The following is a 22,748-nucleotide window of genomic DNA, read 5'->3' on the forward strand; positions in this document are numbered from 1 at the left end:
CTGGGGCCCCGCGCCAGCTCCCTCACCCCTCCATCCCCCTCAGCGCTGAGACCTGGCAGCTCATCACACCAGGGCTCACCCCAGACGGCACCCAAAAGCACCCAAGGTGAATGGAGAGGCCAGACGTGGCTCACAGAGCTCTGCTCAGTCCAGCTGCCTCCCCACACCCCTGTGCCCACCCTAGAGGCGCCCTCTCTGGGGTTGAGGACAAAGTAAAACGCATGGGTGCGGGTGGGCGCCCGTCCCATGGACATCGCAGGGGCGCTTCTGCCCCTTCCCCCTGACTCTGGGACTCCCCTCACAGAACGACTGGGGATATCTCTGGGCTACAAGGGCTGTTTCTGGTGGGTCACAGCCTTCTGCCCCAATAAGAGCAGGGGCACGAGGCAACAGGCAGGCCCTGGGCAATGGGGTACCTCACGCGCCCCTCGCCAGGCAGGGCCCCTGGCAGTGCCTGGGCTTGGCACAGCCCTGGAGGCCTCCGTCAGAGTCAGCCTCAGCTTCGACTGATTTGCCATCATTTACCAGCAAAGAGCTCAGCTGTTACCCAGGCGGCATCAGCAGAGCAGTCACCTGGAAAAGCCTCTGTCAGAAGAAAATATTGGGGTAGGAAATGATAGAGATCTTGCAGGCAAGGTCTCCATCGCAGGCAGGCTGCGCCCACACCTCCTCCGCAGCGACTATCTTCCCTGTGACCCAGCACGCCGGGGGGGGTCAGAGCCCCATGGCTCTCCCTGGGGAGCGAGGATGGGGGAGGCATGACTCGTCACCCCGGCAGGGGTGCAGGGAAGGGCTGTGCCCGGGGCCGGTGGCCGTGGTGTGGGACAGGTGGCATCTTCTGCTGGAGCCACGGCCCTGCTCCATCCCTGCGGGGTGCTGCCAGGCGGGAGAGGGGTTACAGGAGTGGGACAGGTCCCTGCGGCTGTCCCCATCCTCTGTGCGGCTGTCCCCATCCTCTGTGCGCCCTCCTTGGTGTCACTTGTCCCCAGCGTGGGGGCGCAGCGCCCCCTGGTGGGGCGACAGCGCAGGACACTGGGGACAGGCAGCGGGGACAAGGGGGACGGCCCCTCGACACAGACCCCTCAGCCAGGGCCCTGCCATAGCCAAGGGGAAGGAGAAAGGAGAAGGGAGAGGAGCTCAGCACCCCCCTTCCGCCCGCACAGCAGCCACAGGCACCTTCATTATGGAAGAGGATTTATCAAAATTAGAAAAAACAACCACACATACAAAAAAAAGAAAGGAAAAAAAAAAAAAAGCCCCAGCTGGGGAAACATCCCCCAACTTGCATCCCCCCACCCCTCCCCTCACTGCCCCAGTGCGGGGAAGGGACACCGGGACACTGGGAGGGGAAGGGGCAGGCTGTGCTCCTGGGGCCGCCCTCGCCACCAGGCCATGCGGCAGAAGGGGACGGTCACGCAGCTTATCAGTGCTGGGGAGCCTGGAGCTCCTCTCTGGGGAGCCACCTTCAGTGACTGACTTTCTTTGGCTACTTGCCTTTGGAACAAGCCCCCCATGCCCCACAGAGGAGGCGGCGGCAGCCCTGAAACAGCGAGGGGGGCTCTGCTCGCATCACCTCCCCTCCTCCGCGGCACACAAGCTGCTTCTGTTATAAATGCTCCTGAAAGCAGCGCGCACAGAGCTGAGCCAAAGGTCGCAGCACTGCCAAGCGGGCAAGGAGGGGGGCCATGTCCTTACCCTGTCCTACACTAACTAAGCATTCTCCCATCCCCGAGAGCAGGGAAGCGTTGCCTCCCCCGGTGTGGTTTCATTAGGAGTCATTGGGGAGCCCAAAGAGCTTGACAGTGCCTGCCTCCCGGCTGCTGTCGTATTTGCCATCTTTGTCATCACAGGCGAAGGCCAGCAGCGGCCTCTTCGGGTGCCAGGCCACTGTGAAGGTGGGGGACTCGCACTGCACCTCCCAGAGCTTCTCTCCTGCATGGAAAGAGGGCCACATCAGCCTCTGCCCCATAGCACGCCCCTGCCACGTCAGCACGCTGCCCCGCAGTGCGCACCAGAGCCCAGCACCTGCTTCTTCTCTCCTGCGTAGGGCAGAGGATGAACACACACTGCTTCAGCGCCTTTTAATCACCTGGTGACAAGGCACAGACATGACAGGCACGTCTACCGCAGACTAACGAGCCAGAGGCTCCCCCTCATGGCGCTCTGCTCTGCACAGCCAAGCGGTTCCTTAGTAAACCAATACTCCCAGTGCCCTCCCAGCTCCACCAGCACTTCTCCCTCCAATTCCCTCCTTGCTGTTCCCCAAAAGCAAAACCGTTACCTGTCTCCACCTCTGCAATATCAATGAAGTGATCTTCCGATGCTGATGCCAGCATCTTCCCATCGTGGCTGAAGCTCAGTGTTCGCACAGGCCAGTCAAGCCTGCAGCAACAGAGCGAAGCAGACGGTGAGCCATCTCCCGCACGGTCACCGGAGAGGGGAGGAAAACAACTTCGGGACAGCACTACTTACCTTGAGAAGCACCTCACACACACCAGTTCATCCACGTCCCAGAGGCTGACTAACGCGTCAGCACTACCCGTGGCAAAGTACTTCCCCATGGGATCGAACTTGATGCAGATGCAGTTTGAAGGATGGGCATTGATGGACTGAATGGGTTTCAGCTCTGGGTAGCTGTGGAGATGAAGGGAGAGGGCAGGACGCAGTGAGGAGAAGAGCGTAGGATTCACCGGCAGGTCAGACTGGGGCTGTGAGAACCAAGCTGGTGCAAGGCCAGGCTCTTGGAAACCTTGAGCATTGAGTGACCGAGGCAAAGCATCAGGGTCACTCCTGGAGCCCAGCCCAGAACTGGGGCAACCTCAGCTCCACGCAAGTTCATTCCCACCAGAGGGCTGGGAATCACTGGGGTGTGGGACTCAGGTTCCCGAAAAGCAGCAAAGGGGCTGGCAGACTGATGTCTGCCGCAGCCAGCTCAGCTACCCTGCCCACCCACTGCCACAGGCGCCTACCTGAGGATGTTGATGCAGCCGTTCCCATTAGTGAGGAAGAACATGTTGTTATCGTTGTTCCAGGAGATCTCATTCACCTCAAACTTGAACTGCTCCTCAGCTTTGGAGCGATGTGTCTTGGCATCAATGAAAGTGACCACGTCATCCTTGTTCCCCACCGCAATGGTCTGTCCATCAGGGCTCCAACAGATGTTGATGTTCTCCCCTGGAGGGACAGAAAGGCAGCAGGTCCTGTTTCCACCCAACAACCCACAGCAGCCACAAATTAAGCAGACAGGCAGCTTTTAATCCTGATCCAAGGCCACAAACTGCTCCGTTAACTCCAAACCACTCCCAAAGGGGAAAGACTGCCAGGTCTGCAGTCTAACGCACAAACCCTATACAGCAACTGTCCAGCAAATACATACAGTTATTGAAAACTGAAGAGGTTCAAGCCCAGATGACTACATCACTGCTCTTCCCATTTCAGCTAAGATGGGACCACAGCAACCACCAAACAAGATCAGCTCAAAGATCCTCTAAACCCAGTGATCTTCAAGATCCAGAAAAACCAGAAGCCAACAATAAATACATATGAATAACAGTAAGAACAAGGCAGGTTTCTGTTTGCCATCTTACAATGCCATTTCCAGCCCTGACAATTAAAAATTGGAGATTTCCAAGGGCAAAGATGGTATCTGGGTTAACCAGCCAATGAATTCGAATAATCGCTTTCTGAATCCACGCAAACTTTTACTTCCACCATGGCTCTCTGAAAACATGACTTTCGCCAGTCTCCAGCCTTGCAGCCCACAGACTCCAGATACAAGTACACAAGACGTTTTAACAGTCAGCATCATATTTCAGTAGTTTCTCCAGTCCTGACAGCAGAGTAAATCAGCCCTCACGTTCACTGCTGCTCCTTACAGATGAGTGCAACACAAAGATAAACGCAATCAGCAAAGATGCCCCCATCGCCAACACCTAGAAGAAGGATCCAAGGCGCTGTGCTACTGCAGCTGGGTCCCACGCAGCAGAAGTTCTGCCAGGACCCAACAGCCCTCCCGGGAAGGCGGGGACTCACCTTTGGTATTGACAGTGGCAATGCACTTGGTGGTGCGGACGTCCCAGATGCGGATGGTTTTGTCCCCCGACGCCGTGACGAAGAGGTCAGGGTTGCTGGGGTGCCAGCAGAGCTGATCCACGCTGTCCCCATGGCCCCGGTAGTTGTTCTCCTTCACCTGGAGGGAGAGGACAGCCATTCAGGGAGGGATGAGCCCAGCTCTACCCGCCTCCTGCCCCGGATCCCGGTATGCTGCACCCTGCTCCGCTGTCGGTTACCGGATGGGGCAGGAGCCCAGCCCAGCGCCCCACCACCATTTCAGTCACGCTTCCCACCGGCCTAGAGGAGCCCCCCCGCCTCCCCAGCCAGGCACCAGCTCCAGCCCCGGCTCCCCGGCCCCGGCCGGTGGGCTCCTCTTCCCGGTACAGTCCCCGTTTCCAGGCCTAGTACCGACCACCGGGGCCCACTCCCGGTTCGAGCCACCCGTCTGAGCATCTAGACCCGGGAGAGGTCTTTGGTACCGGCCCGAATCACCAGTCCCAGCCCAAGGGTTCCCTGCGTGCCCCGGTACCGGCCCGAGTGGCCGCTCCAGGTGTCCCCCGGTGCCCGGTAACGAACCGCGCGGTGCCGGGAGGAGCTCACCAGCCGGTCCTTCTCCAGCAGGAAGACGCTGGCGGTCTTGTCGAAGGAACCGGAGGCGAGGCGGCGGCCGCAGCAGCTCCAGGCCACCGAGTGCACCTTGGCGCCGTGCGCCGGGAACTCGCGGCTCCGCGTGTTGGCGCGGAACAGCTCCTGCATGGCCTGCACGTAGGGCGACAGCGCCATGGCGGCGGCGCCGGGGCCGCCACCGCCGCCGCCACTGACGCAGTTTCCGCCGCGCCGCTAGGCCCGACCCGGCCCCCGGACCGAGCGCTGCCCCCCCCCGCCGCCGCCAGCCCGTGGGGGGCGGAGCTGCCGCCAAGATGGCCGACAGCGTCGTCCTCATAAGCGACTCGGAGGCTGAGGGCGGCCGCTCGCCACCGCCGCACCGGCGTCGCTGCCGTCGCCACCCGTCGCCGCGGCGGAGCGCGGTGCCGCCCCCCGCGGTGAGTCGGCGGCCCCCGGGGCGGGGCGGGGCGGCGGGGCCTCCCGCCGGGGGGCGCGGCACCGCCTGCCCCTCACAAAGATGGCGGCGCTTCCGTCGCGGCCGGGGAACGGGAGCCGCGCCGGGACATGAAGCCTCGAGGGCCGTGGAGGGGCGTAGCGTGTGTCGCAGAGCCGCGGCCGTGTGTTCCCGGGCAGCCCGGTCCCCTCCGTCACCTCCCTCCTGGCCCTAAGGAGGGCTCGGGTCCCCCCGGCCACGTCCCACCAGCAGAGGCCTGGTCCCCAAGCGTGTCCCCCTGGGGGTCCCAGCCGTCTTGGCCACAGCCCCCCGCCATGGAGCGTCTTGGTCCGAGGAGGGTCCCAGCCGGCCAGGACTCAGCCCCTCGGTGGGGATCCAGCCCTGGGCCATGGTGGGGCGGCCACTGTCCCCCTCACCTGGGCCACCCTGTGGACAGGGCGACGATGGGCTGGTGTGGTGGTGGTTCAGGGCACATTTTCCGTTGGCCCCAGTTATGATGCAAGTCTCTAACACCGGCAGTTCCGTGGCGTCCGGGGCAGCCCCCGGCCCTCCAGGGCTCCACCGGCATCCCGGAGCACGCCGGGCCTGCTGGGTTTTGTCACTTCCCCAGGCTACACATGGCCTCTCCTCGGGAAAGGCAGCAGGGCTGAGTCAGGGGAAGAAAAAAAGGATTTAAATTGTCCGCAAAACATGTTCCTCCTTTAAGACGCTGAGGGGTTTGTTTTTTTTCAAGAGCAAACAGGCTCTCACCCCTCCTGGGCACGTCGAGATCCCGAGAAGTGCCGTGTCCTGCCTGCCGGAGGTGCGGACACAGCTGCCTTCCCCTGCCCGCCCCTCGGACAGGCGCGTCCTTGGAGCTCCGGGTGCTGCATCACCCGGCGAGGCCCGGATGGGAGACCCCAAAGTCTCGGGGCTGCCTCAGCTCTGGCCTGGTGCCGTGGATGTGAAGGTAGCTCTGTTCCCGGCCGCTCGGGTCCGTGCAGTGGGTGAGGCTGTGCCGCAGGGGCGGGGGTGACGAGATTCGGATCCTGCGCTGCTCCTGCCAGGAGCCCCTGGGGATGGGGGATGGCAGCGCTCGCAGGGCTCCCCTTGCCCTCCCTGCGCACCGCAGCAGGGACGGCTTTTCCCCATCCTGGGAGGAAGCTGAGCGGGCAGCCAGGCGCGCTGCAGGCCAAGGTGAGAGGTGTTTGGAGCAGAAGACACAGCCATTTGCTGTAAGGAACCCAGGGGGAGCCGGGGTTTGTCTCTGCCGGGAGCTGGGAAGAAGAGCCCGGGCTGGGCGCAGCCATGCCGCCAGGGGAGGCCAACGCTAGAGCTCGGGCTGCTGCCTCACAGACTGCCCCGTCCCCTCAGCCGGGCAGCAGCGTGTTTGTCCCTGGTTTCTTGGTCTGCTGCCAATGGGCCCCTTTTCCCCCTTGGGCTGGGTTGTCAGTGCCATCGCAGCAGAGATCCCTGGCAGGGGAGGACCGAGACACCATCACTGACAGCGCTGGCCCTTCTGTCCCCACAGGAGATTATCGATCTGACCTGTGAGGACACGAGCACAGACCCGTCACCGTGGAGCAGCCTCACCATCATCGACCTGACGGAGGACACATGCAGCCCCCCCACCACTGGCTGGGCTGACCAGGGCCCCGGGCAGGCTCCTGCTGCCCCAGCAGCACACACGTCCCATCCCCAGCTCTGCTCCACCACAAAGCAAGAAATAGAGGCAACATCGGGGCCGAGCCCTGCTGCACCCTCGCACGATGCTCCCACGGAGCCCAGCGCCACCACGGACATGGCAGAAAGCGCAGAGAACTGGAGATGCTTCTCTCCCATCTCCAGCTGCCACAGCTGCTCCTGCAGCCCGGAGCAGAACTGCAGCACTACCACTTTTAACAGTGACTTGGGCTCCCTGGCCAGCATGCAGCTGGGCTCGGACCTGCTGTCCCCGTCCCCCTCCAGCCGGGACAGCAGCAGGAGCTGGAGATCCTGTAGCCCAGAGGAAGAGCCTCCCCACCTCGGCCAGCAAAGGGAGCTGCCCCCAAGGCTGAGCCCTGCCCCAGCCATCCCCCCAACGCCAGTGAAGGCCCAAGAGCCTTTGCTGGAACCAGGTGACTTACAACACGGAGCAATCCAGCAAGTGATCCCAGCCAGGTCCAAGGCTGACAGCAAAGCCTGGCTGAACAAACTGCAGTATTTCAGGAGGAGCGGAGTCCAGCACCTCTTCCTCCAAGGCATAGCACCCAACAGGGAAACACAGCAGGTAAACAGGGTTCAGAGTAGCCACTGCCAAGCCTGGCTGGAGCCTGCTCAGAGCAGCCCCTGCAGTAGAGGACGGAGCAGGGAAAGCTCCTGCTCTGCTTCCCATTTCGGGGGAAGCTTTGCCAGGCAGTTGGGATCTCTGGTTATTGCAGTTCCCTTCGCGGTGGGCCCCACATCACAGCTGGGTTCCTCTGTGTTGGGGAGAGCTGGTTTTCACCCATTGCCTTGCCTTGCCTTGCACGCAGCGGAAGCCTGACCTCATCCCCAGCGGGAAGCTGAGCATGGTGCGCACCACCATGGAGGAGAACTTCCTGGAGGGCACCTTGCATTTCCTGGGCGAGTTCGTCTCCTGCCAGCACCGTCCCCCCAAAGAAATCATCTCCCACCTGATCAGACAGATCCTGTTGAACCCCCACCAAGGGGAGATCCTGAAGGACACCTACATGCTGCTGATGAAGATCCAAATGTACGTGTTCCTTTTGCAATGGTGCCCTGGGGCTGTCTAGGTGCTCCGGGGGGCCTGCCCAGCATAAAGGTTATTCTTCCTGGTCCTCACCCATGCAACAGGCAGCGATTTCCCCTGTAACCCAGGATGATCCTCCTGTGACCAGCACAGGCACACCCCGGGCTAAGGGTGGGTCAGGACCATTGCTGGCCCAGACAGCAGCAGCTAAACCCCTGAGTGGATGGAGGAATGGGGGCGGTGAGAGAGGCAGGGGATGCTGAGACAAGAGGGAAAGCAGCTCCAACTATATCATGAGCATGCTTTAATCCTTTAGTAGCAAGCCCACACAGTGCAGGGACAGCCTGTGACACTAGGGAGCATGTTTGCCTTGCTCCTGAAGAGATCTCGTTCTTCTCTGCTGTGACATGGCAAAAATGCCTTCCCTGGGCTGCAGCAGGGGCCATGGGCTGGAGCGGTTCCCCTGCCGCCCTCAGGGTTCCTGCAGAGAGGCCCAATGTTTTGTGAGGCCACAGGCCCAGGAGTGTCGATGTTCTCCATGGAATACCGCCCCAGTCAGGTGCTTCTGAAAAATGAATGTAGTCAGGGGAGGAGAAAGGGAGAGGGCAAAGGTGGAGAGGAGAAGGCAGGGCAGGCCCCTGAGCGAGAGGGCTGGGGAAGGGCCAGGGGCTGCCGTGCTTCCAGGCAGGTGGTTGGGCAGTTCAGCACAAATGGACAGTGCTGTCCTTGCAGGCTCCATCCAGCCAACGTCGCCACGGTGGGATGGGACTGGACGCTGCTGAAATACATCATGGAGGACCAGGTACTTGGCACCGCGTGTGTCACACAGGGCAGGGATCATCCAGTATGCGGCGCCTGAGGGTAAGCGTTGCCCCAGGGCCTCATGGCCATGCCCTGCTGCAGAATGGGCCAATGCAACACGCAGTTTTATTGCGGCCGCTGAGGGCAGCGAATGCTTAGTCTGCTGCGCAGCTGTAGGCACATTGTGTCATCTGAAGAAGACACAGCAGCAGAAAAGGCCTCATTGCCCCAGTGCAATGGTACAACAGGTCCAGCCAAGCCCCTGGAGCACGGCCTGATCCAGGCAGCCCCTCCTAGAGCTATTCCTCGGTCATGTAAATCAGCCCATTCTTGAGACAGCCAAATTCCCAGATGCTTCTTGCCCTGCTGCTCTGCCAGGCTCATACCGTCTCCATCTGCCCTCAGGAGAAGCCCCCTGGCTGGCTCCTCTTCCTGCAGTACGTGGTGCAGACCCTGGAGGACGACTTCCAGGAGAACCTGAGGTTGCGCCTGCTGCAGAAGTCAATTGCCAAGAAAGTGCTTTCGTGTGACACGTGCTTCAACAACGTCAAGTAAGGGATGCCTCGTCCACCCCTATTCTCTAACCAGATGCTGACAGGCAGGGGCTCAGGGAACACTTGTTGAGACTCCAGGTTAGACTTTCCAGGAAACCAGCTTGGGAGACAGAGGGAGGTGTAGGGGCCAAACATAAAGAACAGGAACAGGTTTACAAAAACAAACCCCCAGAGATAACGCAAGACATTTGTGGCCACAGCCTAGTGGGCTTTTCCCAGAAACAAGGTCATATTTGCATTGCTCAGGACAGGACTGAGGAGGAGGCAGTCCTGTTGACAACTGCATAAATCTGCTGCTCAACAGAGCTGCTCTCTAGCCTCTCCAAGCAGATGAAGAATGCATCCCACCCTCGGGGTCTTTCCTTGAACTCCAGGTGGATCTATTGGTCAGAATGCAGCAAACCAGGCCTGTCCCTGCTAACGTTCCTGTTTCTGTCACAGGGAGGTGGTCGAATGGTTGATCACAGCAGTGACAGGAGTCGGGTTCTCCCAGCCCCAGGAGCAGCCACAAGAAATTACATCCTCTTCAACAGAAGCAAGGGCTGAACACAGCTCATCTGCACCATGTCTGGCCAGCACTGACCAGGCAGAGGTGGCTCCACCAGCTTTCTTTGCCCAGAGGTAAGCCCCAGAAGTCCTGGCTGCTTGCTGTCAGTATCGTGGGGCCCAAGTCAGGGAGAAGCCAGAGTCTCTCCCTGTCAGGTCAGGGAAGCCAGGCTGAATGTAAAGTTCTCCTTTGAGGTAGACGTACGCTCGGTGAGCAAGAGACTTCCTCACCTGGTAGGAAACTCTCAGTGAATGTCCTCCTCTTACATGTAGCATAAGACTGGAGCTCTTGGCCCACCGCCCAGGCTGCCTCATGCTTCTCCACCAACACCCAAGGGCCCACCTGGGGATTAGCTCTGCTTCCAAAAGCATCAGATTCAAAAGCCACCAAGAGACACCAAATCTAGCCTGCTACGTTCCCCTGCGTCTTTCCCTGCAAGGCGTGAGGCTGAACTAGGTGCCATCCCCACTGCTTTACTTTGCAAGCCGAGGGTAGTGTCTCCTGGTGCTGACTGTCTCTCTAACTAGGGTGATGCTCCTGCTCCAGCGGATGTTGTCCATCGCAGTGGAAGTGGACAGATCTCCCAACTGCAGCTCCTGTAAGATCGCAGATGTGATATTCCCATTTATACTGAGTATTCCCCTGAGGAGCCAAAGGTGAGACAAACATGTACAAGGCAGCATCTGCCTGTGTCAGCAATAGTCTTACTCCTGATCTACATCCAAGTCTGGATGCATAAAATACCAGAGGGTGTAGAAAGACAGGCTCATTTATGACTAGCCAAACACATGGTTGTTGGACTGACAGATCCCATGGAGAAAGAACATCACCAGCTGAAAACATCTCCCCAGCTTGTGTGTTTCTGAGAAAAGTTGATTCTCCCACTTGTTAAAGTTGCAGGACCTTAAAACAGTAAAGTCGGTCTGAAAAGCAGTACTCTGCATCAGCATGGTCACGTACTGGCAAACTCAGCACTGATTCCCAGGGACAACTGAGAAGCTCACCAAAAATATGATGCAGTTCCTGCAGCTTTGCCTTGACATGCTTTTGTTTGCTTTTCTGAGAAACACAGTATTTGAAGCCAAAGCACAAGGGCCTGACTGACTCTAGCATAGACGTGAGACCACTAGACCCAGAGACGTTTCAAACCTACGCTTGCCAGCCCCAGCAGGCAGCCCTTTCGGACCCTTTTAGCAGAACTCTGAGCACTCTGGGTCTAACCAAGACAAACTGACTCTAAACAAGCTATTGCTCCTACCAGGACAGATCTCCTAGATCCGGCTGGCTGCTGACCCCACTTCACACTTGCTTGGCTGTGCTCCCTGCAAGTCAGCAGGAATGGGTAACTTGTGCACAGGCTGCCGGGCAGGGTGAAGCGAAGCAGCTAAGCTTGCTTCACAGACTGTACCGACCTCGAGTTGCCACAGGTCAGACCCAGTGACGTAAACATGCCCGTGGCCAAGCTGCATAACAAATGTCGCCCTATCACATCTAGTGATTTTCCTTCCACTGCACTGCTGAGCACCACCAGACCAGCACCACTGGGACACCAGGAACATGCTACAGCAGTTGTCCCTGGTCAGGCTGTGCTGTCTCACTCAGAGTAAATCCCTTTATCTTCCAGGGAAGCTTTCTTAAACACCATGGAGAGTCACCTCCTGCGCTGTAAACTGCTAGAGCTGCTGTTCCAGCATAGTTGCGATGTACCCACAACCTTGCCCTTGTCTCTGGCCAAGATCCTGTACTTCCTGAGCCACTCCTCTGTGCTGCTGCAATACCAGGTATCCAGTCCAACCTCTCCTTTGCCTTATTTTCTCCTGAGAAAACCTCTTCTAATAACCAAATACTGTTTCCTGTCATAGGATGAAACAGCAACATGGCAAAGATGGGATGAGATGCTGCAGTACCTGAGTTTGCTGCTGATGAGTTACCAAAACGTAATACTGGGTAAGCAGCCTGTTCTGGCCTTGATAAACACAATCTCATCAAGACGCTGCAGTAAAACAGCCAAAGTACCCTTCCTCCTCTCTTCTCATAATTCTTGAACTCCTGGCCACTGAGTCTTAGAAGGATAGTGTGCCTTCATCCACGCCAGTAACTATTCCCAGCAGTCAGAGCAAAGAGCGATGTTGCATCAAGCAGAGCACCCAACCTGCTTTGGGAAGTTTAGCCCCTAAAAAATAACCTGCTTCCTAAAGGATCAATCCCAGCAAGTACACATGGGGGTGCGTTGTACCCACTGTTGTCTAAGTTGCACACCCAGTGGGTGGAAGAATAGGGTGGTTTAGGAGGAAAAGCAGAAGTCAAAGGCATGGTAAAGCCAGGACACACTTAGCAGACCGGGCAAGGAGCACCACCCACAGTAGCCATGGAAGGAGCAGTATTTCTGACCCCAGGAGAGCAGCACAGTCACAGAATACTCCCTAAACTCCCTAAAGTTGTTTTACCAGAAAATTCTTAAAGTCCCTTCCCTACTTCAGCTGCTTTAGCCCAGGGTTAAGGCTCTCGTGGAGGAATGTAGAGGACAACCCACCATCGCACATGCACAGAGTTTTATTCTCCCTGAAGCCCTAGATGATCACTGTTGTTAAGCTCTTTGGAGACACTCCTTTGCAGCTGGAAAGCTGTCCAGTCTGCCACTAGCACAGCAGAAGAGGATGCTACAAGCCCTGCCCCCTCCCCATTTCTTGGGCTCTCTCCACAGGCAGACCAAGCTCCAGGAGGGGAAAGTACCTTCTTCCACCAGGCTAGTCTTGGGCAGCAGCAGCAAGGAAACCATGAGAGGATCAGCACAGTTCCCAACCGCTCCTCACCACGGTGCTGCCCATGGCATGCTGCGATCTGTCCCTGAACAGGTCAGGCAGCCCACTGTGTGTTGCCTCTCCACACCAACATTTCCTCTTGCAGGGCACTTGCGGAGCTCACTCAACGACCGGATGGACTTGATCATTCAGAAAGCCAAGCCCAAGCTCCAGGACAGCGATGACATCAGCCATCTGGATGTTCAGCTGAAGATAGAGGACTTCATCAGCCGAATGCAGGAGGCCCTGGGGCAGCCTTTTCCCTGGCAGATCATGGAGAAACTGTGCATGCTTCGGGAGTTGTTCCTTATTGTCACTGCTACCTGATGGAGACAACCACTGCGGCAGGGGGCACACAGAATTTCATGTTTCCTCTATAAAACCCCATCAGAACCCCCATCTCATGCTGCAGTTGCAAGTGTCATACATCTCATGGGTTTGTTGATACATTTCTTCAGAAAAATGCCTGGTTTACACGGTCCCAGAATTGCTTCATTCTAGTTTTACAAGGAACTTTGTACACTTTTAAAAAAATAAATTATTTTCGTATTTGCCGAGACTCTTCCATCTTGGTGACAGCCCTGCCCAAGGGAAGCACAGAGCTCTCAGTGTACCTTGGGATAGCATTACACAAACACAGCCATAAACTGACAATAGTTTGTACAGCCAGCAAAATGCCAAAATACCTGTTCAATATTTAGGGAAAGGTGATAATATTTAAGAAAAAGAGCAGGTGTGGGCTGCAGTGAGGGCATTCACAGTGCAGAGATCCTCAAGCTGTGCTAATCAGGAGAGGAACATCTCTGTTCCAAATCCAATACATCTACATGACTTTGCCCAAGGTGATTAGCACGTCAAGAGGGAGGACTGGATAGCAGCATCAGCTGAAAAGGCTGCGCCTCTTCCAGAATGCACTGAAGTGTCTGCAGTGCGGACAAGCATGCGTGTTATGATGGAGATGAATGTTCAATGCAAATACACTGCCATCAACTCCAATCACAGCTGAGGCCAGAGCACAATTAGGCATTTCTATAGAAAGCCTGCTCAGGCAGTTCAGAAGCAACAGAGGCTGGGAGAGGAGAAAGACTCCTGTAGCTGCCCCACCACCCCTTTATCTGCCTCTGTGGCAGGCAGCCCTTGGCAGGGTCCTACTGAGGAGACCAGAACCTAGGAGCATCGAGCAGCACAGTCACGGCCAGGAATGGAGCAGTCCTGATGTTAGTGCTGCACACACTGAAGACCCAGCAGCTGCTGCACAGCGAGACCTCCTCCAGCAGCCTGGCTTCAGTGAGCCCAGAACTGTTTGGAAGGATCTGACCTGGGACTCTCAGGTTTGCTCCTTGTTCTTTAAGGAAGCCTCTTCCCAACTGCCAGATGTAGAACAAACCACTCATCTGCATGACATTGCTCCTAATCCAGGAATAAGCCATCCAGGGAAAAATGACGTCTATTTTGTGCGTAGTAGCCAGAAGCATTCCCAACAAGTACTCCCTGCTCTACAAAGCTGCTCTTCCTGCATGGTATGCTCACCCAGGTATGTTCTCCAGTTAAGTCCTTTTAACTGGATTAGATTTGTCATTAGATTAGAAAAGAAGCTGCAATCCAGCAAGAGGTCCAGAGTTATGGATGTTATTTTGTGATATGTTGGTCATATCCCCAAGAATGATGTTGGAGTAAAATACAGAAAGTAAAATGAAATTATCACACTAAGAGGCCGCACTTTAACCCAGCCCTTCCAAACTAAACCATGAGATTAGCCTGTGTCACCAAGACCTGCAGCAGTAGCCTGTACCAGAGTACTTGGGTGCTGCAGGATCCGTTTCATCCCTTTTAGTTCTGCTAACGCTCTAGAAGCACAGGAAACACCAGTGTTCAGCTCAGGCATCCCCAGCCCAGGAGAACGGTGTGCTCTATCAGCAGTACTTTGGCAGCTACAAGTGCTACCGCAGCACTCAAACCAGAACTTTTCAGAGGAAGGCAAAGCAGAGACGGCCACACCACTGGGACCTGGGCACCTCTAGGCAAACAGCAGCCTGGCTCTCACACCCATGCCCACCTCCACAGTACGGGTGCAAACACAGCACACACGCTGCAAGAGAGGCAACCTCACGAACATGAAGAACACCACTGGAATAGCTCAAGAAAAGACAAAGACTGCATGTTTAGTTTCATCTGCACAAGCACTAAGACAGGACTGAGTCCGGCTTTAAACCCAGTCTCCCTGTCAAAAGGGAGTTTCAGAGAGCTAACATTTTACCCTAGTGCAAGTGCTGCCAGAGCCTTGTTAGGCAGAACCTTGACCCCACACTCAACTGGACAGCCCCACGTTTCTTCCACAGCTGCTTTGCCAGCGCTAACGCACACCAAGGACCTCCATTCACAACGATTTTATTTTCTTGTAACAAACAAACAAAAAAATCATACACATTAGAGACATGAATACAGACAACAAATAAATTAATGTCAAATGACAGACTGATTGCCAAGGTGCAAATGAGCAGTGACAGTGAGAACTGCTGGGTTGGGTGGGAGACTTTCAACACAACACACCATTGGCAGTTCTGTTGAAGCTTGAGAGGAAGCAGAGCCACAAAACGTGCTGCTTCAGAGGGGAGAGCAACTAGCCAAGCGAGCCAACCCTGCCTCACCCTCCAGGAGGAATGTTTGGTTTAAGGCAGAAACCCCAGAGCTCAATGGTTACCAGCTGTTAAATAACCTCTGTATAGTGTCCTGGCAACAGAGAAGCTTCCAGTACCAGATGCAAGGCTGCTGCTGCCACCTCGCCACTAGAGAAAGCCTGCTGCTGGCCGAGGGAGCTCTGCAACACAATCGTGAGATCAAGAGAGAGGAGACCTGTTTGCCACAGGACAGGTGAAGGTTACAGAGCAACACTGCCTATAATGCTTAAGGGATTAGATGTGGAAGTTCCTTCCACTTTTCATGAAAGCAAGTTTTATCTGTTCCCAGTAACTGGTTCTGACTTGGCCAACAATTACATACAGCTGTACCACAGCAGGGGGGAATGTTTAGCCTTGATCTGCCCTCAGTCCTCCCCCAGCCCTGCAAAATGCATTTAATGATGATAAAGAAAACCCAACTATTTGAGAAGTGCCTCTGGTGTCCAATACACTTCTACATGATTCAGAAAAGATACTAGAAAAAAAAAAACAAATTAAAGCAGCACCCAGAGTGCCAGAACATCAGTAAGTCTGTTGTCTAGGAGAAGGCAGGACAGTGTTGTTTTGCAAAAAGAACAGAGGAGGATTACTTGGTTCAAGCCACATCAGCTCTGGTCATTTCCACCTTTTTGGAGGAACAGGAAGAGTTGGAGGAGAAGCAATTCTTCCTTGTTACTGCCAAGCCCCATTAGATTCTGCTCCCTGCCTTTCTAATACGAGCATCTTAGAATGGTCACTGCTCCATTTTTCCTTTAAAAATATCCAAGAACAAAGACGTACTAGGTGTTGAACTATAAGGTCACACTGGATACTAAGGGAGCACCACATTTAAAACTGACCCACTGCATTCCCAGAGCAACTTCTTTCTGGCAGTTAATGGTCCAGTTGCTTGTTTTCATCATTTTCTGCTGGCGTTCTGTATATGCCAGACAGAACCACGGTCCTCCTGAGGATACTGCAGCACTGAGCAGGACAAGACAATCAGACTACAGGCAGACAGGCCAACCTGCTTGCACACCACATGCAGTCCTGTCCACAAAACATGGTTCAAGGTTTCACTGTGGTGTAGTGTACCGGGAAACACATCTAGTGCAGCCTAGCAGACCGAACTGGTGCAGTGCAGCAGACAGGATGGTTTACATTGGTTTAGTACTAGTGCAGGAGTTTTTCCAAGACTGGCTTTAGGAGGACAGTCACAGCTGTGTCCTTTTGAGATGAACAGCTGGAAGGGAGACTTTCCTATTTTACTGCAGCACAATGGGACAGGGAAGCAGAGCCTAAGACACCCTGTAGCCCGCTAAAGACACCAGAAGCTTCTTCTCAGAACCCGGTGGGAGTGAGCACATTCAGATCCCGAGGTTTGATATTATGGGACCGTGGAGATTGTTTCCTCCCTTCTGTGATTGGAATGTCCATTTTGGGTGGCTTGAAGGTGACTGGATCCTCTGGCATCCTAGTAGCCTGAGCACGCATCAGCTCCATTGGGGATGGCTTCTGGGCACCCTTATAGGATTGGATGGTAAATCCTCCTGATGAAAAAAATCACAGCAAGTAAGACCTAGGAAAAGCCGCCAAGTCCCTTTTTCTGCTGCTGCCAGGAGTGAGCTGTGTCACTGATGTTCAACACTGCAGAAAGCCTGTGCAAGACCCAGCAGCTTCATGTCATCTAAAGCCTATTCCACATCAGTGGCTGGCACTTCCAGTTGTGGTTCCAGACAGCAAAGACAGAGTGAAAATCTGTCACCTTCACACCCTGCCCTTCCACTGCAGCTCAGTGCTAGTTATGGCTACTTTCAGATCCTTGGCATACGTTTTACCTAACTGCTTTATATTTAGGCACAGCAATTATATGAATAGCACGCATTCACAAGGCAAGCAGGATAAGACTCCAGAAATGGCTGGCAAGTTTGCTCTGTGACAATTCTCCCATAGCTCTTGCAGGGCAGAAGATTTTTAGAGGACATACCTGGATCATTGGTGGATTTCTGGATGGCTTTGGGTCCAAAAAAGCTCCATCTTTCAGATGGCAATTTGTCCCCACCAGCTTCCATGGCAAAGTCTGGGCCAGTGACAGAAGTAGAGGATCCCTGACTAAACCAACCCCTAGGAAAGAATCATTGAGATGTAGAAAACATGAGAATAAATACTTCAAGTGGCCCCACTGTGCCAGGAACTTTACATATAGTTATCAGGGGCAATTTAAACAATCTTAATAGGTTTGTTACCACCCAGGATGAAGATATGTATGCCCAAGTTCCACAAGCTTTCCAACATTTGGATCTATCCAACACAAATCCACAGCAGGGGCTGAATTTCACCCCTCAGACAGTCCCTCACTGGTAAGAATGTTATTTGTAGCAGCTCCCACCTCAGCAGCCTGTAGGAAACCAAAGGCGGCAGTGGTCTGCCAGGAACAGAGTACCTGCTTTTATGCTTGGGAGAGGAGTGGGGGGTGCTGCTTGGAGTGGACTGCGCAGAAGAAGCCTGTTTGTCATCTTTTGTTGTCTCTCCACTCTGCATTTTTAGCTTCTGTTAGGAGAGGCAAGAGAAACACAGAAGCAACAGAGCTTAAATACAAGACATAAGGAACAAACAGCAAGTTTTATTGTCAAAACTGGACTATTGTTTATATCACAGGTGATAAAAGATTTCAGTGTCACTTCACCTAAAGATAACCCAGTATTATAATACTTGCATGCACCCCTCAAGCTTCTTTCCAGATCAGATATGAGCATTTCAGAAGTGCACTACACTCAAGACATCCTCCAGACTAGAGGAAGGAAAATCACACCCATAGCTCACTCTGCAATTCAGAGTCGCCACCCAGCAGTAACGCGCTGCCTCAACACCAGCATTCACGGGGAGGTTGTAGACGTAGCAGAGCTACCTTACGCATTAGTTCTGGTACCTGCTAACAAGCCTAAATGCCACAGCCACCATTTGTCCGCAGCACTTTTCAGAGCAACAAAGCTTCCAGGCACACAAGTTCTTTAATGAAGGTGAGACCGGACCTCGTACAGAAGTCTCGAAGCACTAGACCCTGAGAAGTAACTCACTACAACAGGATGGGAACACTGCTCTAGAACACAGCGCTGAACTGCACTGGGAGAGTACGCCTGGTCATGAAATAAACAGGAACTGGGTGTATGGGAGCCAGGTTATTACAAGTCAGACCGTACAAACTGAACTTTGAAGAAGTCACTTGAAGGGCAGTTATAGTTCAAACACCAACCACAGGCACCTTCTCAGAATGTTTCCTGTGCCTATCCACGCCATGCTAATGCAATTCACCAACACTGTTATTGAAACTTTGACCTTGTGGGAGTACACTCAGAGTTCACTATTCAACTCCAGCTGCAAGATTACTGTGGGCAACTGAGCTCACCAGAAACATGTTGATTCAAGACCTTTGTCTTTATTTCCAGTAAAAGGCAAGCCCATTTCATCTTTCATCTGGGAACTTCCACATCAGAAATGCAGGGTTTACAAGTTCTCTTGGAACAAACAGTTACAGCAGTCAACTGCACAGCACCATGCAAAGGTACAGCAAGAAACTAGATTCTGGGTAGGGTTGTCCCCACTTGCAAAGACGACTGTGATAGTCTGGCATGACTGTGCAATGTGACAGATTTCAGAAAAAAGTTTGTTTCAAAACTATAAAAGGCAAACACTAACTTTAAAATACAAGAGAGTAACCTTTGTTACACAGTAAGCTAAAAGCCTTCAGAGGAAGCACTTTATGGAGAGTCCTAGCAACATGCTCCAAAAGTTATGTCACCAGATAAGTGTTAAGCTAGTACACAACCTACATGGAGAAAGGCAATGCAAAACAAGCCTTACGTGAACTGCCTCTGCCACTCGGTGATACTTGGTCTCCTCCGTAGTGAGGCCTTTGTGGGGAGTGTAGCCAGCATCTCTCAGGCCTGCCTGCTGCTCAAAGCGCTGAATGCTCTCCTGAGTCTGCTCTGGAAAGGACAAGAGCACATCTTCACACAGAAATGCCACCACAAGGAGTTCTGGCAAACAAAGGCAACTTCAGCAACCAAATGCAAGGCCTTTTTTTCATCATTCATACCGAGATATTGTGGCAAGTTGACAGAGGCAGCAAAATGAAGCTAATGAGATATTTTGACTTGAAAACTATCCTGAGTCATAGAGCTAAATCAGATGAACAGCGATTTGTCCTAAATCACCAGATGTATTACAAATGCAAAACCTGCAATTAAACCCATCTTGCCCCAGAAGCTGCACTCCTAATTACAGCTTCCTAAATCCAGGAGACCCCAATAAGCTGGACATTTTAAGTGGCCCTCTAGATTCAAGGGAGGGTTTTTTTGGCCAACAAAAAAAAAAATGAAGTCTTCTGAAAAGACTGACCAGACTTGGCTAATCTGACAATCACAGCCTTGCAGAACAGCTGGTAAAGACTCCCAGTGATTCTAGATAGGTAAAATTAGCTATTTCAGCCAAATACAGAGCCAGCATCTAATACACAGATATCAATTTCAGTTATGAAATATATAAGCACTTCCACCCCCCGGCATAAGATGCTCACTCCCTAGTGAAACTAAGAAAAAAGTCAAAAGGAATTCAGGCACAAAAAGATTACTGGAAAAGCTCAATGACTTCTCTAAAACAGATAACACTTCCCATGTTAATGTTAAATTATTTTCAGGGATAGTGCACTGTATGTATGAGAAAACTAGAAGACCTTTGTCTGTTTATTTCCAACTTGTGACTGAATGTTTTCCTGGGAGGTGGAGGTTGGGGCTCCTGACTTCTTACTGCAGAAGAACATTTTCAGGCCATCATGGTTTTAACTAGATTAGCATTTTATCATTAGACTACAACAGGAGCTGCTTTTTCCAGAAGAAAGTCCGTATTCCTGAAAATCTATAAGCCTTTGGAAGCATTGCTTGGATGAAGCTCAGATCCCAGCTGCTAGAAGAGGAGGCAGCAGGGACAGATTAACACAGGAATAATTCCTCTTGCTGCAAATGGGCATGTCTTCTCTGCAAACGTAACTGACCCAATTTGATTTTAAAGCATCATGATCTACGAGGTTTGTTTTTTAAAAAAGTGTTACGGTTAGCAAGACAGCTGCTGCTGCTATTAACTAACACAAATGCCAGCAAGTGCTCCATTAGCACAGTATATCAGCTCTCCACACCACTCCGGTTAATTTTTAGAGCTTTACCTGTCATTCAGAAATACCAAGTTAATAAGCAAACAGAGTAGCAGCAGCTGCCTCTGCACTCCAGCAACAAGGTGGCGTGGACTGCAGTGTCCTATCAGCAGGTAACATACCCTACACACCTCCCTCCCTCCTCACACACCTCCAGCACCCACCCACCTCTGTGGAAACGCAGAAGCAGTAACTGCGGCCTATTCCCTAATTCCTTGCTCCTTCTAGAAGCATCCTCCAAATAAGCCTCATACAGCTCAAGAGCAGAGTCTGAACCCACGAGCTGTCCAGAAACTCTGGCAGTTACCTTGAGGCATTACCAAGCCAGAGCACACTCGTGTGGCCACACACCCCATTAGCCACCACATCAGAGGTGAGAGCTCTTACTTGTAATGAGAGAGTTCATGATGATGTGAGTGGCCTTGGCCTTCACCACAGGTACCTTGTTCACACTTTCAGTAGACGATGAAGGAGTTATGACGGGTGCATTCATGTTAGCATCCCCTTCCTCAATCTGTGGAGAAGCAGCAGGGTACAGTTGAAGACAAGAAAGTATGTCAGCACCTTGCCAGGACACATCGCTACTCAAATGAGACACAAGGCCAAGCTGCTCTAGCAGCTAGCCTTCATCTCATGGGAGGAACCCATACACTATTCTCACTACAGCCCAGGAACGTTTAGAGCTTGAACCTTACAATTCTTAGCAATGAACAAGCAACTTGCATCAAACATTTGAAAACCTACCAGGCTCAGAGCCAACAAGTTGTTAGTCTAAGTACAAAAAGGTGAACAGGAAAGAAAACAGAACTTATCTACTTCCATTCTTAGAACTGCAAATTGGACTTCAAGGTCAACTGGGCAAACGCACCCTTCCACAGACAGCTCAGAAACACAAACTATTTACAGAATGGCAGTCACACAGATTAGAGGCTGCTGTTTAGACCTTGTTTTCCCCCCTCATTTGTTCTATCAGTTTCTTTCTCAGTGGTTATAGCTCTAACACTGATGATGAGACCCTAGCAACAAAGAACCAAATAATAAATGCTAGAAAACAAGAAATCCTGTGAAACACAGACTTCCTCCCTCCTAACACCAGAGTTACTGTTCCCTGACCGGACAGTTCGCTTTTTGTGCCAAACCACAACTTTAGGTTTTCTTCCACGAGAAAGATTTTAAAAGAAAATGAGGTGAAAAGTAGAGGTTAAGCTGAAAGGGACGCAGAGCTATTTACTTCCATTCAACAACATTTAACTTCACTTCAAACTTAGACTGTAAATTTAAAAGAGTTGGTCCTGCACTCAAAGCATCCCTGTAGTCATTTCGCAGAACAGTTTGGGTTGAAGGGACCTTCAAAGATCATCTAGTCCAGCCCCGCTGCTGCAGGCAGGGACATCTTTCACTAGACCAGGTTGTTCAAAGCCTCCTCCCATCTGACTTCGGACACTTCCAGGCATGGGGCACCCACAGCTTCTCTGGGCGACGGGTTCCAATGTCTCACGACCCTCACAGTAAAGAATTTGCATCCAACTGAAAACTACCTTTTTGCTCTGATGTCATTACACCTGGCAACGGCTTTTTTTACCCATAAACGCCTCCTGTAAGCAAGGAGACTCCTAGAACACACCTATCTCAACCATGCCCCGGTGTTCCCTCAACAGAGCCAGGCAGCAAAGCCGGTCCCTTGTCCCCAGCACCTCCCCCGGGCTCCCGGGGGGGGCGGTTGTGCCGGTGCGGTGCCTCGGCCAGGCCCGAGGGCCGCCCTACAGCCACAGGCAGGAGGCAGGCCTGGGACAGTGCCACCGCGGCAACCGGCCAGCCCGTACCTTCGAGAGCTCCTGGTACTTGCGCTCGGGGATGACCGGCTGCTTCCAGAGGACGTTGGCGCACAGGTCGGCGGGCGGCGGCGTCATGGGCGCCGTGTCCTCCAGAGCGTCGTCGTAGCTGAAGGCCCGCCGCGGCACGCCGAGGGGCAGCGACATCTTGCCCGGGCGGGCCCCGCCGCCCTGCTCCAGCGCTGCGGACAGAGAGGGCAGCGCTCAGCGCCGCGGCCTACCCGGGCCCGCGGGGGCGGAGGTGGGGAGGGGTGGCGGCCTTACCGGGAGCGTCCGGCTGCCGCGAGCTCATGGCGGCGCGGCTGAGGCTGGCTGAGGCTAGCGGGGCTCGGCGGGGGGAGGCGGGCCGGGGGCCGGTGGGCCGGGCGGCACCATGGCGGACCCGCACGGGACACACCGACACCGCCGCCGCCGCCAGCGGAGGGAATCACAACCCCCCGGGAGCGTTCTTATAGGCGCGCAGATCTCGCGAGAGCTGGCGGTGGCGCGCGGGGCACGCTGGGAGCTGTAGTTCAGCCCTCGATGGG

General features: G+C 53.9%; 3 protein-coding genes across 6 annotated transcripts; 1 reads left to right on the forward strand and 2 right to left on the reverse strand.

The window, feature by feature from the left end:
* Positions 1–1,259: 1,259 nt before the first annotated feature.
* THOC3 (THO complex subunit 3) lies at positions 1,260–5,121 on the reverse strand. Of its 2 annotated transcripts, none has more exons than XM_063349439.1 (6): positions 4,630–5,121; positions 4,033–4,189; positions 2,970–3,174; positions 2,473–2,634; positions 2,282–2,382; positions 1,260–1,932 (listed from the first exon to the last, which is right to left on the reverse strand). In XM_063349439.1, exons 1-6 carry the CDS (start codon positions 4,834–4,836, stop codon positions 1,769–1,771), a joined length of 996 nt encoding a protein of 331 aa, XP_063205509.1. In that variant the 5' UTR covers positions 4,837–5,121; the 3' UTR covers positions 1,260–1,768. The 2 variants fall into 2 exon arrangements, with proteins under 2 accessions (XP_063205509.1, XP_063205510.1); XM_063349440.1 differs by having other exon boundaries at positions 1,267–1,932; positions 4,654–5,115.
* On the forward strand, positions 4,962–13,081 carry SIMC1 (SUMO interacting motifs containing 1). 3 transcript variants are annotated; one of them, XM_063349434.1, is made up of 11 exons: positions 4,964–5,096; positions 5,847–6,062; positions 6,624–7,361; positions 7,606–7,826; positions 8,556–8,625; positions 9,030–9,175; positions 9,620–9,799; positions 10,253–10,381; positions 11,350–11,506; positions 11,588–11,672; positions 12,633–13,081. In XM_063349434.1, exons 1-11 carry the CDS (start codon positions 4,974–4,976, stop codon positions 12,851–12,853), a joined length of 2,286 nt encoding a protein of 761 aa, XP_063205504.1. In that variant the 5' UTR covers positions 4,964–4,973; the 3' UTR covers positions 12,854–13,081. The 3 variants fall into 3 exon arrangements, with proteins under 3 accessions (XP_063205507.1, XP_063205504.1, XP_063205506.1); XM_063349436.1 differs by having other exon boundaries at positions 12,430–12,776; XM_063349437.1 differs by lacking the exon at positions 5,847–6,062 and having other exon boundaries at positions 4,962–5,096.
* A 1,817-nt stretch (positions 13,082–14,898) lies between these two features.
* KIAA1191 (KIAA1191 ortholog) lies at positions 14,899–22,686 on the reverse strand. The gene is made up of 7 exons (XM_063349441.1): positions 22,486–22,686; positions 22,213–22,403; positions 20,777–20,903; positions 19,045–19,169; positions 17,627–17,733; positions 17,171–17,307; positions 14,899–16,733 (listed from the first exon to the last, which is right to left on the reverse strand). The coding sequence occupies exons 1-7, from the start codon at positions 22,511–22,513 to the stop codon at positions 16,525–16,527; spliced, it is 924 nt and encodes a 307-aa protein (XP_063205511.1). The 5' UTR covers positions 22,514–22,686; the 3' UTR covers positions 14,899–16,524.
* Between the last annotated feature and the right edge of the window lie 62 nt (positions 22,687–22,748).

Source organism: Chroicocephalus ridibundus, chromosome 11, assembly GCF_963924245.1.
Source record: "Chroicocephalus ridibundus chromosome 11, bChrRid1.1, whole genome shotgun sequence".
NCBI classification, from domain to species: domain Eukaryota; kingdom Metazoa; phylum Chordata; class Aves; order Charadriiformes; family Laridae; genus Chroicocephalus; species Chroicocephalus ridibundus.